Source organism: Felis catus, chromosome D1 (genome assembly GCF_018350175.1).
Source record: "Felis catus isolate Fca126 chromosome D1, F.catus_Fca126_mat1.0, whole genome shotgun sequence".
Taxonomy (NCBI): Eukaryota; Metazoa; Chordata; class Mammalia; order Carnivora; family Felidae; genus Felis; species Felis catus.
This window is the reverse complement of record NC_058377.1, coordinates 6,753,188-6,767,543: the sequence shown is the minus strand read 5'-3', so window position 1 is coordinate 6,767,543 and position 14,356 is coordinate 6,753,188. Positions and strand designations below refer to the sequence as shown.

The 14,356-nt window shown below is 40.3% G+C and overlaps 1 protein-coding gene across 3 annotated transcripts in view; it reads left to right on the top strand.

Annotated features, from left to right (window-relative positions):
• Positions 1-12,563, top strand: part of NPAT (nuclear protein, coactivator of histone transcription) — a 52,795-nt gene extending 40,232 nt beyond the window's left edge. For 2 of the 3 annotated variants that reach the window (XM_003992329.6, XM_023239069.2), the window contains 7 exons: positions 576-704; positions 1,560-3,230; positions 5,376-5,491; positions 5,567-5,675; positions 8,354-8,414; positions 8,578-9,736; positions 10,970-12,563. In XM_003992329.6, coding sequence (XP_003992378.1) covers positions 576-704; positions 1,560-3,230; positions 5,376-5,491; positions 5,567-5,675; positions 8,354-8,414; positions 8,578-9,736; positions 10,970-11,047 — 3,323 coding nt within the window. In that variant the 3' untranslated portion in view covers positions 11,048-12,563. The remainder of the gene's footprint in view (positions 1-575; positions 705-1,559; positions 3,231-5,375; positions 5,492-5,566; positions 5,676-8,353; positions 8,415-8,577; positions 9,737-10,969) is intronic. The other variant, XM_045038245.1, reaches the window with a different exon arrangement.
• Positions 12,564-14,356: the final 1,793 nt, after the last annotated feature.

Below are 14,356 nucleotides of genomic sequence, written 5' to 3'. Positions count from 1 at the left end.
GAGTTTGAGCCCCACGTCGGGCTCTGTGCTGACAGCTCAGAGCCTGGAGCCTGTTTCGGGTTCTGTGTCTCCCTCTCTCTCTGACCCTCCCCTGTTCATGCTTTGTCTCTCCCTGTCTCAAAAATAAATAAACGTTAAAAAAAAAAAATGGAAAACATTTTGTATTTTGTTTTTTTTGTGGGCGTTTTTGCCAGTCAGCACAAATATGTTGAGGTTAACACATACATTATATTAAACACAATTGGATAGTACAAAAGGAATGCAAGAAATTGGCTATTGCCCTCAATTTTATGGTCTCATGCAGTATTCTCAGTCTCCAGACCAGCATTATCAGCATTATCTGAGAACACGTTAAAAATGCAAATTCTTGGACTCTCCAGATGATTCTGATGTAGGCTAAAGCTTAAGAACTACCAGTCTGTTACAAAAGTCTTTGGTTTTGTCCATGATATACAAGGCTATATCCAAAAGACATAAAGTTAAACATTTGATGGATCACCGTTAAGTTGTATTAACTGATGCTTTTTTTTATTTTGATCATTTAACCAGTTATTTCCCTGTTCCCTTTCTAACAGGTAAATCCAAGAATAATAAACAGATATCCCAAGGCATTTGCAGTCCACATCTGGACACCAATCCCAGTGTAGTGTTAGCAGATGAAACTAATCTAGCAGTTAAAGGTTCTTTTGAATCAGAACAATCTGGTAAGAATAAGTTTTTTTCTTTTCATTAAAGAAAAAATCCCAAGCCTTTTAGTAATTTGATTAAAAGGAGAATTTTTAGTACTCATTCTTTCATAACTGTTGACCTGTGCAATTTAGCATTAATAGAATTGACCACTTTGACAAAAGTCTATATAACATTTAACAGTTTTTTGTGTGTTACAAGTCCAAATCTCTGCTATGAAACGTTGGTGTGTGTTATTAATCATTTAGCCTGGTAAGCAAGTGCAACTGAGTGCTCAAGATCTATATCTTACTTGCTTAGAGGGAATTATATACTGTAGTGATAGTCTTGAATTCTGGATATTAAAACATTTTAGGTCATATTCCTATGTTTCTACTGAACGTTGAATGTTGCACACAGTAGACAGTAACATCAAATGCTGATGATGCACAGTGTACTTGGCCCGTTTCACCGTGAAAAATATATCAGATAAAGTAAGGTTGGTAGAAATGGTAGAAGTTGAAAAGCCAGCTATTGTGAAAACAGCTGCATGTGTGGGGCCAGTTTTACATACTGATAAACATTGGATGTTCTGAAACCTATATACTTTTTCCTTCATTGTGTCATTTGTTTTCCAAGAGGTTTGAAAAACAATCTGGCAGTTACTCAGAAAGGCATCAGTAATTTAAAAAAAAAAAAAAAAGAAAGAAAGAAAAAAAAGTGCCTGTGAATTTTTTGATACTCAGAAAATGTGAGATACGGTTTTTCAGACTTGCCCTTTCCGTTATGTCCAAGATGCGTTACTTCCTTGACAAAACAGGTTTTACAGTAAACGTGACTCCCTCAGAAAGCAACGCATACTCCCTATCTGTCTCTTCCATCCTATTTTGCAGGTGATCAGTCTGGGCAGCCCCCATTTTGTACATCCTATCAAAATGAAGACACATCCAGTGCCTTGAAGAATGGCAGCAACCACGATGAGCTTAGACCAGAAGCACAGGAACACTTTTCTCAGATAGGCTCTAGCGTCCAGAAAAAGGCATTTAAAACGGGTGTACCTAATGAACAGAAGTGTAACCTCGATATTTCCTTTGAATCTGTGCCTCATTTGAATGACTTTAACCAAAGAGTAAATTCTGATGCCGAATGTAATCAGCGTTGTGCCGAATTATACACCCATCAGATGTCCACTGAAACCGCCATGGCAATGGAGGTCGGAAAGAGTTCTCTCTTGCCGGATGCGCCACGTGATTCTCCATTACAGCCTGATCAGTCTGGTATACCAGTAACGTCATTTGTTTCCCTCGGGGGGGAAACTAACAGTGAAAACTTCGTTCTCTCTGGGAAGAGTTCTCAGCTTTTATCCCAAAATATTCCATTAACTGGAAAGACATCTAAAACAAGTCAGTTTTGTGAAAGCTCTAACAACACAGGAAGACTTAAAACTAACCTCCCTGGTTCTAAGTCACCAGACCCTAAAGAGATTCTGCAGAGTGAACCTGAGATTCACAACGGATTGCCGGTCACATCACAACAACATGTGGATTGTCATGATAATTCTCCACTTCAAAGCAAGATATTACCTGTATCGGTTGAAAGTTCAGGTTTAAATATATCCGAACAAGTAGACATTTGTCTGGAAGATACAACATCTTCAGTTAAACAGCCGCCTGATGGTTCATCGTCTCTTGAGTTAAATCACGCAGAAGAACATGAAACTCAGCCCTCAAGGTCTGAGAAAGTTGCTGGCGATTCGCAAGAGCCTTCATCTTTAAAAGAAGATGGAGATAGTATTTTTCTCACTTTAAGTGAGAATGGTAACTGTGGGGAAGTTGCATTGATTGCTCCAGAAGGTGATCCTGTAGAAGATAAACGTGCTGTTCTGTCAGAATCTGTGTGTTCTTCAGTGGGAGGTTCTCACCCCGAGTCCCAGAACACCAGTGACAGACCTGGTGTTGACAGCTCGGCAGACGTGGATGCAGCAAATATTGTCTCTCTCAAAATTATCATTAGTGACGATCCATTTGTTTCCTCAGATACTGAACTGAACAGTGCTGTTTCTAGTATCAGTGGGGAGAACCTGCCGACTATAATACTGTCCTCTCCCACTAAGTCCCCTGCCAAAAATGGAGAATTGGTTAAGTGCCTGTCTTCAGAAGAAGCCGCAGGCACTCTCACATCTGCGGAAAGAACAGGGGATTCAGCATCGGTGGAACAGAGCCTCTTGGCCCTCAAACCCGAAGACTCCGCAGTGAATGCTCAGAGTGAAGGCAGCGTTGCTTTTTCAGCCAGTGCCCCACCGTGCGTCTCCAAGGATGGCGGATACATACAGTTGATGCCAGCTACAAGCACAACTTTCGGAAATTCAAATAACATTCTGATAGCTACATGCGTGACTGATCCAACAGCCTTAGGAACCACTGTCAGTCAGTCTAATGTGGTGGTGTTGCCTGGAAATTCCGTACCTGGAACTGCTCAGCCCCCGCCGCCTCAGTTACAGACACCGCCAAGGTCAAACAGCGTATTTGCTGTCAATCAAACCGTGTCACCCAGCTTTTCACAAGGTAACTTCAAGAACACGTTGAAGTTCACGTCTCTGGAATGGTATCTCATTTCTCTTGCGTGTGCAGTTATTGACTAGCAGGTGATAAATCATGGATATATAGTGTGAGAAAAGACTGAAATTTGTGTTGATGCCCTTGTTTTCTCTCCCTAATTCATTCACTCAAACCTTTTTTTAAATCTAGTAGTAAGTTATGGAATTCATGGAGAGCCTGGGTGGTTCAGTCAATTGATTGTCCGACTCTCGACTTTGGCTTAGGCCATGATCTCATGATTTGTGGGTTTCGAGCCCCACGTCAGATTCTGCACTGCCACTGCGGAGCCTGCTTGGGATTCTCTCTCTCCCTCTCTCTATCTGCACCCCCCCAGATAAATAAAGTTGTTGTTTTTTTTTTTTTAAGTTACAGAATTCACTGGTTTCAGTGATTCTTGGAGATGGAGCCGATGATACATCATTCATGTACCTTTCCTTATATATTGGTTCCCAAACTCCTTTCCCTTTTTTTTTTTATATTATAGGCATATAATAAAATGTGACTAAATGTGAACAATCAACTAGCAAGCATGATGGATCTGCTTGAAGTGCTGTTTAAAATAACATAAAAGAGGGATCAGAATTAGTAGAGAATGTGGGACTTGAGCTAAAGCTCAGAGAAATGAAGTAGTAGTTGGAGTAAAGGAGGGGAATTCTTTTTTTTTTTTTTTTTTTTTTTTTTTGGAAGGTTCATGCATTTATTTTGAGAGTGAGAGAGCAGGGGAGGGGCAGAGAGACAGAATCCCAAGTGGGTTCCATGATGTCAGCACAGAGTCCGACAACCGAGCTCAATCCCACAAGCTGCGACATCATGACCTGAGCCAAAATCAAGAGTCGGATGCTTAACAGACTAAGCCCCAGGCATCCCAAGGAAGGGAATTCTTAAGTGTAAGTAGGTATTTGAGAGACTGAAGTGGGTGTTTGTGAAAGTGAGATCCACCTGACAGGAACTGTTAGTGACTTTAAGGAAACGTTTCACTTGTGCGACAGGGATATGTGAGGATAGCCACAGACTATATTGTTGATTTCTAGGGAGCATATAGCCATTGTAATTTCCTCCCATAGTTTTGACGGTTTGTACACTTCCCTGGACTCTTTTTGACAAGTACCATTAGAGGTTATAGGTTGGAGTCTGAGCGAGTCTTGAGCCATAAACATTCAGTTGAGACCCTAATTTTCTGGTATAAGATTGAAACTTGAAGCCTTCACCATCAATTTTCTAATCAGTTTCACTATTCTAGCCAGACAGTCAACATATAGCTATAATGTGATCTCCTGGCTGTGAAGTCTAATGCATTACTCGTGATACTTACCTTGACCAAATGCTGTAAGATTGCTTTGTATATTTGTGTGTGTACGTATGTATTACAGGCCTGAGGGCTTTTATTTTTTTACAGTTATCACACCGTGAACTCATAGGCAATGGACTCTGGCAGCTCAGGCTCCTTTCCCTTGGTTCTCACAAAGTGTGTTTCTCTGGGTGGGGCAGGCTGGTGCTGCAGTTGAACCCAAGTACCTTTCTCTTTGGCTTCCTGCTTTATCTGTTCGTTTTCCTCCACACACTTCAAGAAGCTATCTCGGCTCTTTGAGTGCTTAATGTGCTCGATATGCACATTATTTCTGGGTGAGAATCTTGACCTTAACTTACTCTTAACAGTGCCAACAGCATGCCAGGTACCATTGTAGACTGTTCAGTTTTGCCCTGTTAACAGTTGTGGGGCATTCCCTTTTGAACAGTGCCCATTCGCTTGATGTCCGCAACATCACCTTGCTTGTAGATTTGCATGAATGTGTCCAAAGAACAACTCCGTATTGTTCCAGGCCTCCGTAAGGCCTAGAGAATATATAGTGGGTACTCCCCCTCTTTCCCTTTGTGTTGGTCATTTGCGTGAATTACTGGAAGATGGCAGTTCTGGCCGAAAGGGCCATAAGATTAATAATTCAGGTTGCCTTTTTCTTAATTTGTAGCCTTGCTGTTCCTAAATTTTTTTAAGGAGAGTAGATTCTAAGGGAAAGAGATACAATTTTATAGAATTTACTTTAAATTAATAATTACTTTGGAGTCTCTTGTTTATGAGAAGCTTACTGAGATTTTTTTTTTCTTTTTTTTAAGGATCTGCCATCATAATTGCCTCTCCTGTCCAACCTGTACTCCAAGGAATGGTGGGGATGATCCCTGTATCTGTGGTTGGACAGAATGGAAATACCTTTCCTGCTCCACCTCAGCAGGTAAGATTTTTGAATTGAAAATGGCACAGTGATGCTTCTCGAACGTAGTATAGTGAACAGCTGCTTCTCTTCTAGGTCCTTCATATGCCTTTGGCGGCACCTGTGTGCAGTAGAAGTATCCCTCAATTCCCCATCCCTCCAAAGTCTCAGAAGACTCAGGGACTGAGAAACAAGCCTTGTACAGGTACATTTTTAAGTTCATTAATGTCAGTTTTATGTTCTCTATATGCATTTGTTTGCAGCAACGCCACAGTATTTTCTTTTTGAATACTTGTCTCATTCCCAACAGGTGATTGTCCAACCTTTGCTTGAAGTTTTTTTTTAGTAATAAAAACAAAAAAGGCAAATGGAACAAAATAGACTTCGGAAAGAGACCATGTACTTAAGGGAATTTGTATGTGGTGGAGGTAACATCAGAAGTCAGAGAAGGGGAAAGATTGTTTAATAAATTAATCCCATTGGCCATTACATACATTATAGGAAAAACTTTACATCCCTTCCTCATACCATATACAAAGGTGAAAGGTGAAATCCAAGGTGATTAAAGACCTAAAAATGTAAAGCAAAACAATTAAACACTAAAAGAAATGTAAGAGAATGGCTTAATGGCACAAGGATAAAAGGATTGCTTTAAAAAATGAAAAAAAAAAATCACTTTCCACTTATAGTGGAAAAAGTTGATAGCACTGACTACTCCAAAATTAAAGATTTGTGTTCCACAGAAGACACTGTGTACAGAACAATATCCGATCTTCATTTCGGGGTTGCATCTAGTTCTCACACTTCCCATCCTCATGGATGATGAATGCCTGTGGTGTCAGCCTGGCCCGCAGCCTAACCTGCATGATCCTTAGACCCCTCCATCTCCAAGTCTGTATGTGTGTGCCAGTCAGCCTCTCCCGTACCTCTTCCCCCCGTACCGGAGAACCTCGGCCGCCAGTGTGAGTTCCCATTACTTGAACTTTCACACTTCACATGAACCTCCCATTTCCTTCCTGGAGACTCCCTTCCCCATCCAGGCTAGACCCACGGTGTACGGCCTCAGCCAACACATTCTTCTACCGTCCCTCTTGCTGCTGTCCGCCCTGGGTCTGTCCCGGCACCCATCCCTGCCTTTATACCTGGGCTCTCCGGCATTGCATTCAAAGTGGGGCTGTTCACGGTCTCTTAGCGGTCACTCCACATGTCTTCCTGGCGCTCTTTCCCATCCCCCTTCAGGCTCTTTCTGACTTCACAGCTCTTCTCACGTCTCTTCAGTCCCCACCCTCTTCCTGTCAGGCCAGCACTCTTCTCTCCCACCTCATCAGTAGGAAACTGCATTTTCTCACATCACTCCCATTTGGTGTGTACCTGTTCTTCCAGAATCATTCCTCCCTTTCCTTTCTTTCTTACAGGAATAATGATCTCGCTCTTCCTAAGGTTAATGCAGTCTGCCTGCATCTTGTGTCCTATGTATGTCTTAAATTTTTCTTGTTTGGATCCTTCCCTCTCTGGCTGTAAAGTTCCTTGGGTTTGTCTCACCTGCCAGCCCTTTGTTTATCCCCAACACTTCCGTCTCCCATTCTTTCTTCATCCACGTTATTGTCTTTTCTCCTGTTTCCACTACAGCTGTTTAAATGGAGATCATAAGTGGCCTCCTGATAATGTCATATGCTTTGCATCGTTTCCATTCTAACCTTATTCCCTCTAGCACTTGATACTGTTGGTGGCTTTTGAACCCACCACTCAACTAGTGCACTCCCGCTCTCGTGCCTAACTCAAGACCTTCAACTTCGACATGTCTCGGCCTCTCACCTCTTCCCTGTCAAAGACCTCCTCCTCTCCCTGCTTTTTTCTCCTTGGTTGATGTCACCATTGAGTCTTCCTTCACCCTTCATGTCTTTATGAATGCCCATCCCTGTCTCCTGACGCCTCTCTCGTCTCTTACCTGGAGTATTTGTAGTCATGTATGTAGAATTTCTCTTTGCAGTTTTCTTGCTTCTCCAGTCCATCTTCTACACTACCGCCAGAATGACTTCCTAAAACATAAATCGATTTATGCATCTTCCCTATTTTAAACTCTTAAGGATTCTCCATGAAACCTTTTGCAAAGGGGCGTCTGGGTGGCTCAGTGAGTTGAGCGTCCGACTCCGGGTTTCAGCTCAGGTCATGATCTCGTGGTGTGTGAGTTTGAGTCCTGTGTCAGGCTCTGTGCTGACAACGCACAACCTGCTTAAGATTCTCTCTCTCAAAAAAAAAAAAAAAAAAAAAAAAAAGATTCCCTCCTTCCCTCCCTGTCTCTCAAAATAAATATATATATAAAAAAAGAAACCTTTTGCATAATGCACAAGGTCCTTTATGAGCTCATCTCTGCTTTTCTCTCTAGCTTCATATCTTGCTACTCCCCACATCAGTTCCTAAGTCCGTGGAAATTAAAATATGGCTATTAAAACTCCAGAGCTGGTGCTCTGCCTGACATAGGCTTGCAAATATGACAGTGAAATGGGCAGAATTTCAAAATAGGCATTAATATATTGCTTTCTTTAACTTTCTGAATCTAAGGAGTACCCTTAAGTGCTATGTTGAACATTGTAATCGATAAATCCAGAGACTGGATTCATAATATTTGCCTGAAGTTGGAAACAAGTCATTTGCTCCATGTGTGTATTTCCTCTGTAAAATGGATGAGTGACTGTCTTTTATATAAAATTAGAAGCTGCTTTTTACACCCAGTATGTGAGAGTACTTCATTTGTACATTAGCGGTCATTTAAATTTTTCTCATGATGTGTGATACTGTGGTCTGTTCCATTTCCTTTCAGAGTAATGTACTCTTTCTCTCAGGAATGTTTCTCTTTTCTAATTATTTCATTTATAATTCCAGGAAAGCAGGTAAATAATTTGGTGGATTCGTCTAGTCATTTAGTTGGATGTCATGCACAAAGGTGAGCATCCATGTAGTTTCCATTCTAGATTTTTTGAATGCTCAGATAAAAAACATAAAAGATGTCTTTGTGTTGCTAAAAACAGTTAATTATTGATTTGCGGAACTGAAGTGTCTGACAAGGATCTCTTTATGTTGCTAAATTTTATTTATTTATTTTACAGAACTGAAGTGTCTGACAAGAATATGGCCACCGATCTCGGGAAAAAATTGGAAGAAATCACGGTTCCCTTCTCATTAGAGAGTGTAGTTCCAGCTAGCAAACCATTTGAAAGCCACAGACGTGTGCTCTGTTTTGATAGCACTGCTTCTGTGGCGAATACACAGGGCACAAACCATAAGGCGGTGTCCCAAAACAAGGAAAAGAATGATATTTCACTTCCTAATCTCGAGTCACCCACTGTGTCCTCCACCTCCAAGGCCCCTTCTAATAATGCTCTCAAAAGAGACCGAGAGAAACCTCCTTTGCCTAAGATTTTATCTAAATCAGAAACTCCCAATAGCCGACATAGCACCACAAAAGAAACTCAGTCAGAAAAGAAAGTCCCACCGACAGAAATTGTACTTGAATCTTTCCATAAAACAACAGCTAATAAGGAGAATGAATTATGCAGCGATGTCGAAAGGCAGAAAAATCCCGAAACTTCAAAACTGTCAAATGGGCAGCAAAATGGGGGTATACGGAATGAGAAAACCGTAACTTCACTGCAAGAACTGACCAAAAAACAAGGCACGTCCTCAAGTAGTAAAAATGTCATTTCGGTAGGTGCAGCTGGGAAGGATCCAAAGCAAGAACAAACTAAATGTGCCGCTTCTTTGGTTAACCCGCTAACCAAACCTGGCTCAGAAATGCTGCAGGATGGTCAGTGGCACAGCCCAGTAAGTAGGCTCCCCGATAGCTCTGACTCCCCTGTACCCCGGACGGCGGGCTTGGGGGCAGGGGACAAACATAAAGAAGAACCTAGAGATGGGATCAAGGTCCCCTCCAGTAGGCGTTTTGGTGAAGACAGTAGCACAGCCAAAGTCATGGTCCCTCCTGTCACCCCAGACCTGCCTGCCTGCAGCCCTGCCAGCGAGACAGGGAGTGAGAACAGTGTGAACATGGCTGCCCACACGCTGATGATTCTGTCCCGGGCTGCCATCTCCAGGACCGCCTCGACAACTCCCCTGAAAGACAACACACAACAACAATTCAGAGCATCTTCGAGGAGCGCCACCAAAAAGCGGAAGATTGAGGAATTAGATGAACGCGAACGAACCTCCCGTACTTCCAATAAAAGTCTTGCAAATTCGTCACTACCGATGAAAAAGAAGAAAATTAAGGCAAGTTTGAAAGTCTTAATTTCAAAACCACACCTTTGCCCTTCGTTCAGTGCTCACAGTAGAGATCTCCGCGTTTTTGCCAGAGCTCCCTAACTGCACGTTCTGGTCGAGACAGCTCTGGGTTTTGGTTGACAGAATGTGTTTATGGCGGTGTGTCTCAGCCAGTGTGGTACTCAGTGTGTGTCTAGGTGGAATGGAGCGTTTGCAAAACCGTTGCTAAGGCATTTATCTCCAAACGTCTTCCTTGGGGAAAGGAGGTTTTTGTTTCTGTCACGGTAGGACCCAGGTGTTTGGGAGAATGCCGTAAGGCATAAAAGATTGGGAAGCCACTGTCACGTGTGGAATTACCAAGTAGAAAGCAACTTTGCGGCTCTTCCTTCTTGTTTTTATTCCGCACGTCCTGCCATCTCTTCCATTGGCTCTAACAGATGCTAATGTGTTGGAGCAGAGGAAAAATTACATTTACCTGTTTTTTCTTTGACCGTAGTTGTCTGTGGGAAGGTAACGCAGGGAGAGCATTGATAACTGAAACCCATTTTTCCTAAACCTCTTTAGCCATTTAGTGAGTGAACTGAATAGAAAGAAAGGTGTTCAGGATGTCTTACGGGAAGTATGGTGTCGGGGGAAGAATGTTGGCCTCGATGCCATGCCAGCATGGGTCGGAATCTCACATCTTCTGTTCACTGGGTCTGTGGCTGTGGTGAAGCCCGTGGCGCCCGAGTCTCAAGTCTCGGCTGCATCACTTGATACGAGGTTACCACACGTCTTCCCTGAGTGTAGTGTTGATAAAATACGTGGGGTGCATTAAGTGCTGGGGACTTGAACGGTACCTGTGACTGACAGTCAGTAAAGCTTTCTAAGGTTTATGGTTTGGTAATAATGACCACCTTTATAGAAAGCGTGTTCTATCTTACTCAGCATTCATCAGCTCTGGATTTGTATAATGTCTTTTGCCCTAAACTAATGTTAAAGTACCACTGAGGTATAATTTAGTAACTTTGGATTTAGAAAATGTGTTTCTGCTTCTCTGTGTAACTCAAGTTCCAGTGAACTAAAAGTTTTGGCAGAATTGTAGTAGTATAGGAAGAACCTGATATAAGGTTGTAAATGAAAGTTTTTTGCCCTTGTTTGAGTTCAATATGTTAACTTAGGTTTATTTTTTCTTTTTTTTCTTTTCTTTCTTTCTTTTTTCTTTTTTTTTTCTTTTCTTTCCTTTTTTTTTTTTTTTAACAGAAAAAGAAGCTACCCAGTTCATTTCCAGCTGGAATGGATGTGGACAAATTTTTGTTATCATTGCATTATGATGAGTAAACACTCTGAACCTAAAAGAACAGTAGCTGTTTAAAACTCGTATCCCTTAAACTCTGAGTGTAGGGAATGAGATACTGACAGAACCTGACCTGCACTTTCCTTGTACTGAAATTTCACTTTATACCTGAATCATGCTGTTTCTGAAGCAGCTTCCTACTTTGTAAATAGATTTACCTGGTATATTTTTTATTTTGGAAAAAACATTTGCAGAAATGTAAGTAAATCCAATCTGCAAAACTGTATAGCTGTGACAATTATGTACTGTAAATATTGTATGAATCTGGTTGAAATAGAGGTTAAATCAGCCTAGTGTTCTTACATTGTGTTTTTTGACTTCTTGTGATCCCTAACTCTGAGGTTGATGCATCTGGACTAGTTTCTCACTTTTGGGGGGAAAATGATGCTTTTCCTTACAGTTGCCTTTGGTGACTGTCCTACAAGATGTTTGAAGACAGCCACAAAGTAGTACAGAAGTGATGACAACCTCATCTGGTGGTAGAGAGACCAGAAATTAACAATTTAGGATTTTTTCTAGAGTGAATACTTTATTACCCCTTCTTATTACAGTAAAGGTTATATTCCTGAAGTTTTACACTTTCACTGTTTCTTCTGATGGTTCTGGTCTCTTTGTTTTAAAGAGAATTTTGTAAACCATTTTTGAGTGTTCTGATCTTTTGTTTATAACTTTTGAGATCTTTTACAGAACTTTAAATGTTTAGACTATTGAGCCATACAAAGTCTATTCATGTGGTAGTTGAGACTTCTTGGTATGTATATCCTTTTCCCCCACATACTGGGGATTTGAAGAATTGCACTAATCCATAGCACTTCTTACGTAGTAGTGACCAGTGCACATTTGATTTAAGTCTTGTGTTCTGGGTTAAAGCTTGTGTGGAGGGCCATCGTCTGGGAAGCTGTGTCCATCATAAGATGTAAAAAAGAAAAATCATAGTTTTATATTTTAATGTAGTTTCTTCTAAAATGGGCAGTTACATAACTGTGTCTATACTTAGATAGAGTGCCCCCTAAGGTGTTACGAAGAGTTACTCTCACAGAGTCCTTAAGGAGAATGAAAGAGGTGCCTTCTCTGTTTCAGACTCACATGCATCAGTTAAGTTGAAAAATTCGTTTAAATCTTTATGAGAACAGAAATTATCTTTAATATGTGACCAATTGTGCCTAGATTAAAGTATATTCTCTTAAGTGCTTTCTGTTTGGTTAAATATCAGTATATCAGGATTTTTTTCTACAGGTGTGTATGTTGTTAAAGAGTCCTTTTCCTCGGCCTTTTTTTTATACTGGGCCTTCAGAAAACTAAATGCATCCTACTTCTCTTTCTCAGTGTGGAAATCACGTCATAATTGCTGAATCTTACTGCAGAAATTTGTCTTGTGAGTTATGATATGGCAGTGGTCTATTCATAAGGAACTACATATCATACACTTAATGTTTATTTAACTCAGTGTGATACTGTACTACAGTTAGGTTTGAATAAATATTTTCGGTAACTTCAAAAGTTTGAACTACTTTATATTGGCAGTCATTCTCATTTAGATACTTTGATTAAATTCCTTTGCAAGCCACTTTTTCACAAGTTCACATAATGTTGGAAAATACAGATTTTCTTCTCATTCAATTAATATGTATTAGTATTTGCTAAGTACTAAGAATTCACATACAAATAAAGTTTGCTTTATTCAAGATTGTTAGGTCACCAGCCAGGAGCCATTAGATATAGTCCAAAAACAACCTGCACTTGGAACTTGCATTCACGTTCAAGAGTAAAACCATAACCTCCATTTTACCTTAAAAGTCCAAAGTCCTGGACTTAGTTGTAGCGTATACTCGGTAATCTATTTTAACAGTCAGGTACCCGGGGACTACATTTTTGGATCAGAGTATATGTACTATAAACAACTTATGCCTACTTTTGTAAGTACACGTAAGGACCTACTCTTTATTGTGGACATTACTTTCTGATTAATGTAGTCGTGTATTAAATCTGGGAATTCTTGTAATTAAAGTGTTTGACTATTTTAGCCTGGATATTATTAGAACCTTTTAGTATGTTGAAGTTGTACATGGGAGAGCATCCATCAGCATTCAGCCAAAGGCTAGATGTCATGACTTAGGGGAGGATAAGATTTTATTTTTGATAAGGAGTAAATTCAAATGCAATATTATTATATATTTTACATTCATTATTTCTCAAGCCACCATCTTTCAGCCATAGCCTCAGCTTCTTGAAATTCCGCATGAAGTTTTCACTTTATTATTAGCCTTTTTGTTTTCTTTCCTTTTTTTTAGGTAGGCTCCGTGCCCAACATGGGGCTTAAACTCACAACCCCCTGATTCAGAGTCACATGCTCTGCCGACTGGGCCAGCCAGGCGCCCCCTAGGCTTTTTCTCCTCATAGACTTGTTTCTTTTTACAAACACTAGTTAACATTTGGCATGCTTTGTTCCTAAATTATTTTCTCTGTATAGCTGAACTTAAACTGTAAATATAACATCCTAATGCTGTTTTTCACTTCAAATAATACCAAGCATTTTCCAGTTTTTCCAACAGAAAAAAGAAAAACATTTATATGACAGCCATTAAGAGTCGTGATTTTAATTTATGAATGATTTAAAAGCTTAGAAAGTTTTAAAAAAATAGCACTGACAGATTTGTAACCAGTTATTATTTGTTTGTGTTATCAGTTGCTTCCTTAAGAGACATTTTATTTATTTTTTTTTATATTTTTTAATGTTTATTTATTTTTGAGAGAGACGGAGACAGAATGCGAGTGTATTAGAAGCAGAGAGAGAGGGATCCGAAGCAGAAGCCGAAGCAGGCTCCAGGCTCTGAGCTGCCAGCCCAGAGCCCCACGTGGGGCTTGAACTCACAAGCTGTGAGATCATAACCTGAGCCGAAGTCCGACGCTCAACTGACTGAGCCACCCAGGCGCCCCTAGGAGACATTTTAGAGAGCAGAATTACCAAATTAAAAATTGAGTGCACATTTTTTTTAAGGATCTCAAAATTTTTTCCCAAATTCTTGCAGAAAATTTTTTCAGTTTGTCATTTCTTCCACAGCATCGGTTTCTCCCTTACCCAGAGATACAGTGAAGAATATCATCACTGGTTTCTAGGCTTTTATTTCTTGATTTATTAAAATTAGGTATTAGCTCCTAACCCATATAAAAATTTTTTTAGTATCTGGTCTAAGGTAAGGATCAAAGTCTAATTTTTCCCTAAATATTTAACCATTTGATTCTATAATTGATGCAAATAAGGTTTCTCTCTTCACATGCATCTGCTTATAATG